This window comes from Apis mellifera, linkage group LG8, assembly GCF_003254395.2.
Source record: "Apis mellifera strain DH4 linkage group LG8, Amel_HAv3.1, whole genome shotgun sequence".
NCBI classification, from domain to species: domain Eukaryota; kingdom Metazoa; phylum Arthropoda; class Insecta; order Hymenoptera; family Apidae; genus Apis; species Apis mellifera.
The window spans coordinates 2244447-2251064 of NC_037645.1; the positions used below are offsets into that span (position 1 = coordinate 2244447).

General features: G+C 21.0%; 2 protein-coding genes across 4 annotated transcripts; one reads left to right on the plus strand and one right to left on the minus strand.

Moving 5' to 3' along the window:
* Positions 1 to 268: 268 nt before the first annotated feature.
* LOC411658 (transcriptional adapter 3-B) lies at positions 269 to 1847 on the minus strand. The gene has a single exon (XM_003249490.4). The coding sequence runs from the start codon at positions 1716 to 1718 to the stop codon at positions 333 to 335; it is 1386 nt and encodes a 461-aa protein (XP_003249538.1). The 5' UTR covers positions 1719 to 1847; the 3' UTR covers positions 269 to 332.
* A 316-nt stretch (positions 1848 to 2163) lies between these two features.
* Positions 2164 to 4626, plus strand: LOC552596 (peroxisome assembly protein 12). 3 transcript variants are annotated; one of them, XM_026442569.1, is made up of 7 exons: positions 2164 to 2208; positions 2865 to 2999; positions 3389 to 3497; positions 3588 to 3784; positions 3856 to 4224; positions 4289 to 4374; positions 4455 to 4626. In XM_026442569.1, exons 1-7 carry the CDS (start codon positions 2173 to 2175, stop codon positions 4564 to 4566), a joined length of 1044 nt encoding a protein of 347 aa, XP_026298354.1. In that variant the 5' UTR covers positions 2164 to 2172; the 3' UTR covers positions 4567 to 4626. The 3 variants fall into 3 exon arrangements, with proteins under 3 accessions (XP_026298354.1, XP_624974.2, XP_006559573.1); XM_624971.6 differs by lacking the exon at positions 2164 to 2208 and adding an exon at positions 2215 to 2347 and having other exon boundaries at positions 2816 to 2999; positions 4455 to 4591; XM_006559510.3 differs by lacking the exon at positions 2164 to 2208 and adding an exon at positions 2215 to 2347 and having other exon boundaries at positions 4455 to 4591.
* Positions 4627 to 6618: the final 1992 nt, after the last annotated feature.

The window sequence follows — 6618 nt, forward strand, 5'->3', positions numbered from 1 at the left end:
TTATTCAAATTTATATCATAGTTCATAATTTCTTGTTAATATTCTAGTCATTTTTAATATGTTGTGCATTTTTTTTTGAACAAAAATAAAATAAAATTTGTAATCATGATATAGGATATTTATAATACATTTTTTGTGGTAGAATTCAATACAATTTTTAAATTTTTAAATCATTTAAATAAGAATTGATATAATAAAGGAATATTTCAAGATAAATTTTACACTATTCAATTTAAAAATTAAATTCATATTATTAAATTTTTATATAATTATAATTTTTATAATACAATAGTTTTTATCACCATATTATATAATACAGTAAAAAATTGTATTTAGTCTGTAGTAGTGGTGAAACCTATAGGTTCTCCTATGTTATTATGTGGTAGCATATTTAATTGATCTAAAAGATTTTCTCTCTCTCGAAGACACGACCATGCTTTTTCTTGTTCCTTTTTTGTTAAAGGTACTTCCCTTTGTTTTGCTAATATAAGTTTCTTGTAGTGTTCTATTACTTCATTATCTGCTGTACTAATTTTTCTTTTCAATGCTTGTCGCTTACTTTCCTCTTGAGCTAAATTCAATAGTCTTTTTAACTGTGTTACATTATGGTTGGAAAGTGCAGTAAGCTCCTGTTGACATCGTTTTATTTCAGTCAGAATTTCGTCATCTTCTTGACTCTTTTTTTGTGCATCTGGTTCTAAAATTCCTTGTTCAACTAATTCTTTATGCATTCTTAATTCTAAATTTATAGAATTCTGAATAGTAAGATCTCTTAAAACAGGAGGATCATTATCTCTAAAGAGTTTATTATCTGTATTATTATTTGCAACATATACATTTTCTTCTAATAAAGCAGAGACTAATCTTTGAGTTAGAGGTCCTGCTATACTATGTGCTTTTTTATCATTTTTTCCAACTAATAAAGATACATCTGAACGATTTTTCTTCTTGTCCCGATTTGGATTAGCTGCATCTTCTTCTTGCAATAAATCATTATGTGCCCATATTAAACTGTAATGACGACCTAATGAAGGAATTTTCTTAAAATCACTTATGTCACTATGTGTAGAGATTAATTCTTCTAACAATTTAATATCATCAGACATAATATCAGTACAATATGGATCAACAGATGCCCAAAATTTGTTAGGTGTATCATTTTTTGGTAAGAGCAACTTTGGTGATTCAGATTTAGAACCTTCAATTCTTGAAATTTCATGAACATTTGGAATGATTTGAGAGTTTGAGCTATTAACAGCTTTTTGTTTGAATAGTTTTGCTGGAATAGGAGATTGTGTTTTAGTACTAAATCCTTTTGGTTTAAATTTTTCTTCTCTGACTTTTTTATCCAGAAGAGAAAGACCTTTTCCACTTTTGGATCTTTTATCTCTACGTTCTTCTGCTGAAGATAAATTGGTTATCTCTTCTTGAAGCATGCGATGTCGTACAACTACTGAAGAGAGAAGCATTTCTAATTCTAACTGCAATGTATCAAGATCTTCCATTCCTACACCTTCTTCAGCACTACGTTGTAGAATGCTGCTATACCTTGGAAGAAGACGGCTATTATCAGCAATTTTTAAGATTGATAAAGACATTGCAGTTTCTGTGCTCTCTGAACTCATATCTGAATTAAGTGTAGTAGTTTGCACTGTCTTCCCACTTTCTCGTACTTTAACAACTGCTTTTTTAGAACTTTGTTTTCCTTTGCCAGACATGATTGTAACCTTAATGTTACACAAGTGTCTTCAAAAAATTCAATTATTATTTTAATAAAAAATATTCATTTTTGATTGCTATATTAAATCATTTTCATTGTTTTTTTTATAATCATAACTTTTTTCTTCAAATTAATTGTTATTTTAACACAAAATAGATAAAAAATCTTATTTTTTATTTTCTTTCAATTTTTAAATTTTCAATTGTTATACATATATCATTCTGAAATGTCATAAAATATTAGGTTATGTTAACATTCACAAGTTATATGTACAATAAATGCTTTGATCAGCTGGCGGAATACTATATAAAATATGTAATCAACATCATTAAATTATAATAAGAATGATTCTATCTTCGAGAATATATTAAAAAAAATATTTTTTTATTATTATTTTATATTCTATAAGAATACTTATGATATAATATATAACATAAGAATAATTGGTCAACATGCTATACAATTTTTTTTCATACAATAGTACTATCGTAAGTACTGTTCTATTTACAAAGCAGTAGCGCTGTATAAACTAATCGGAATTTTGTCTTGTTAACTAACTAACTATTGTTATTTCATTCCACTACTTTAAGGTTTTGATCAGTTAATACAGTATTATTAAATAAATAGGTACAAAAATATTAATTATTTAAAAATTAATAAACTATCTTATGTATAATAAATTGTTTATTAAGAATTAAATTGATAGGTTAATCTAAAATACAATTAATATAACATTTGATATTTCAATAATATAATTTCATTAATGCTTTTAATTCAGTCCGCTAGATGACTCATAGATTTTGAACTATATATTAATATTTAGATTATTATTACTTACTTCTGTATTTATATTCATATTTGTGTTTATATCATTTTTTTATTTCATATTTTAAATACAAGTTCAATATATACATTGAATCAATGAAATAAATCATAATTTATAATCGATTATTAAATATGTTTTATTCTTATTATAGTGTTTTTAAATTATTTTTATAATAATTATTAATTTAAATAATAATAAATAAATTTAAATTTCTAATAAATTTTATGATGATTTTAAATATTTAAAATTTATTCATGAAATTAATAAAGGTCATAGGTCATTATACAAATAAAAAAGTGGACAATATATAATGTGTAGAAAACAAAATTGAAAATGGCAGAAAAAGGAGCTCATTTAACTGGCACAACATTTATAAGACCTTCTATTTTTGAAATTATAGCACAAGAATCATTAGCACATACTGTAGAACCGGCTTTTACAAAATTTTTATCGGTAGGTTAATATCAGATTTACATTAATTTATACAAAATAAATATTAGTTGATTATAAAAAGTGAAATTTTAAATATTAGTTTTTACTTTTATATAATAATTAGTTAAATTAATAAATAAATTCTCTTTAATCAAGTTATTAAAATTAACTTATAATAATTTTTTATTGTATATTAGTTATTATAATATTCCTTGAAATCAATTAATCAAAAATTCAATTAATTGACTTTAAAAATTTATTATAAATTTACTATGAATCTTATTATAAAAATGGAATATTTATGCAATAAAATAATAAATATGTAATTAAAAAATAATTTATTTTCACTAAATATAATTTTTTTATTATTAAAAATATTTAATTATGTAAATATTTTTATAAATTTTTAGTTCATTGTATCATTTAACATTGAAAGATATGGACATCTTCTTAAATGGACAGATGAATGTTATTTAATTTTTAATACAATTCTTCAACATTATTATTTAAACAAATATTGTAAGTAATTTTTATTTGTTCATATAAATTTAAAAAAATTTATTTTTTACAAATATTTATTTATAAATATTTTAAATATATTGATTTTAGCTGCATCATTTTCTGAAACATTTTATAGTTTAAAACGCATAATTATAGTAAACTCAAAAGTTAAATGTGAACTATCAAATAAGCAAAGAAGACTTTCATTAATGTTAACAATTTTATTTCCCTATATAAAAATTAAACTTTCTCAATTAGTGGAAAAATATAAACTTGAAGAAGTTGATGATTGTGTTCCAAAGTCGGTAATTATACTCATAATTTCTTTTTTAATTTATATTTTTTTACTCAAATAATCTTTAAAATTATTTTTTAGAAATGGCAAAAATTATATCGTAATTGCATTATCAAAGGAAACGCAATAATTTTCATGATGTATGAATTTATGGTACTATATAATTATATTCTTTATATTTCTGGAAAATCAGCGTATACTTCTCTACTCTTGAGACTTTTATCTATAACTTTAACATATGCAGAACCAAAACCGATACTTAGTATTTCAGATTTTTTAAAAAAAATTAGAACAAATTCCTTTGGTATTAGTGATGGTATAGATATATTTCAAAGAATGATGACTACATCTTTTGAATTTGGAGCATTTTTTCTTCAATTCTTGTCTTGGTGGACTCAAGAACATTATTCAACTAATTTACTATCATTACCTATTCCATCACCTCCAAAGGTAAAAAAATAAACTCTTTATGCAATTAAATTTTTTTTAAAAATCTACAAAATATTCATTTTAGATTCCAGAAATAGCAAAACAATATAAAGGAATATGTCCAATCTGCTATAAAACTCTTAGAATACATACAGTACTTTCAGTGTCTGGGTATGTGTATTACAGAAAATAATATTACAAAAATTAGAAAATTGAATTCAATTATAATTCATAAATATTTCATTTTACAGCTATGCATTCTGTTATCAATGCATTCTTCCTGTGATACGTACAGACAAAAAGTGCCCAGTGACAAATTATCCTGCTAAGGAAGATGATTTAATACGTTTATATTTAGACTAAATAATAATGTGCATATTTTACTATATAAGTTGTAAATAAAATTAGTTATTTTTAAATTTACTTTTAGTATGATTATTATAAAACAAAAAATTAACCTTAACATAAATTTTTTAACATAAATTTAGAAATATTTATATATTCATTATTTTGTGACAGAATTTTCAGTATCAATAATAATTTGTCAAAAAAAAGTGACATGGAATAAAATAATTGAATAATTACATTAATGAATAACATTTACAGGTACATTCCATTATATGATAGAAAAATACTGATTTTAATCAAAGGAGTTTTTTTAGCATCCAATATATTCATATACTTGAATCACAGATAATGGCGCCAAAAATTCCAGTAAATTATTTTGCACTACTTTTGGTAAAATATTTTAAAGAATGTAATATATTTCAATACTGAATATTCGACACTCATTCGACAAAAATTATTTATATAAAATCTAAGAATAAAAATTCACAAAATATAAGAATTACTTAAGAAATAGTAACAAATATTTACCCTTTCCTATACTTTCATATTATTTTAAATAATCAGTGCTCAAGTAATTGTATAAACATATTAACTACATAATCATAAATATTAATTCAAAACTTTTCAAATTTAAATTTTTTTATTTTTTATCTGATTGAATATTATGAATATTTAGATTTGAAATATTTTTTAATCATTATGGCACACTTTAAGAAGAATTTCATATAATGTTAATATAGAATAAATCCAAAATTTTTTTTTTAAGTTTTTTTATAATTTTTCATAAGTTTATGTAATTATTGATAAAAATTTAATCTTATAAATTAATAAAGGAAAATTTAGGAAAATAAGTTTATATATACTTTAATATAAAAATTAAAATCATTTTTTTATATATCATATATATTTATTTCTATACTATTAATGAATATACTATATTTTAAAATATTTAGAAAATCTTATTTAATTGAGTACTTTAATTGAATACTTGAACACTGACTTTTCTACTATGTTGATAGGAACATTTTTTTTCAAAGGCCATATTTAATACTCAAAGATTCTATGTGTATTAATGCTCTAGTCTAATCAAACTTAATATAATATAGCAATTATATTAAGAATCAATAATTTTTTTTTGTATTTACACAGATTATGTAAAAAATTTTATACTCATACATTGGGTTTCAATTTTTTACATTAATTTTGTTATAATATATAAATATTATCTTAAAATTATTTATATATTTATTTGATAGAAAAACTATTTTTATATAACTGTAAAAAATTCTTTTTATAATGGTAAATTACATAATAATAAATAATTCTTTATTTTATAATTTCAAAATTTTTGACCTATGTATGAGTATATGTAATTTTTTTAATCATTATTAGATATTTATAACTTATTTTTAATTACTTTAGAAACCTTTTTTATATTTATACTAAACACGTTTTAAATTATTCAAATTAAATAGATTATTAAAAATATTTCAGTATTATTTAATAATAATCGTTTAATAATAATCGTGTATAAAAACATTTTCAAATTTTAGTAATAGTCAATAAATATAATAGTCTAATATTTTGTTTTTTTACGAATGAGGAATTTGGTTATCAGCTTCATTTTTATAAATCGTTTGACTAGACTATAGCTTTAATGTTTTTTTTTTTTTTTTTTTTTTTTTTTTTTTGAGAATTTTTTCTCTAATCACACAATATAAAGGATATACAATACAATTTATTATAGGCACATTCAATCACGATTTTAAGAGAATTTAAGAGTATTCACATATATAACGTATTTAAACGTATCTAAAATTGTATCTAAACGTGCATTATGTTATTACTAATTTTTTTATAATTGAAATATTATTATAATTCCAATTTTATCAAAATATAACAGAACATTAAAAAATACATGCTTTTTGAACATTGTATTGTTTATATAAAAAAAGATAATTTGTTTTAAAATTTTTATGCATTAAAAAATATTTACGATTTTACAAATTTACTTATTTCTACAAGAATTAATATCTAATGATTTTATTAGTAATTTTGATTTTTTTA

Bases quoted from the DNA above. Each gene is read 5' to 3' on its own strand.
- LOC411658 (XM_003249490.4), bottom strand. From the start codon at position 1,718: ATGTCTGGCAAAGGAAAACAAAGTTCTAAAAAAGCAGTTGTTAAAGTA.
- LOC552596 (XM_026442569.1), top strand. From the start codon at position 2,173: ATGCTATACAATTTTTTTTCATACAATAGTACTATC. The intron at 4,225-4,288 runs GTAAAAAAATAA...TATTCATTTTAG, and splicing joins CTATTCCATCACCTCCAAAG to ATTCCAGAAATAGCAAAACA. The intron at 4,375-4,454 runs GTATGTGTATTA...TTCATTTTACAG, and splicing joins ACAGTACTTTCAGTGTCTGG to CTATGCATTCTGTTATCAAT.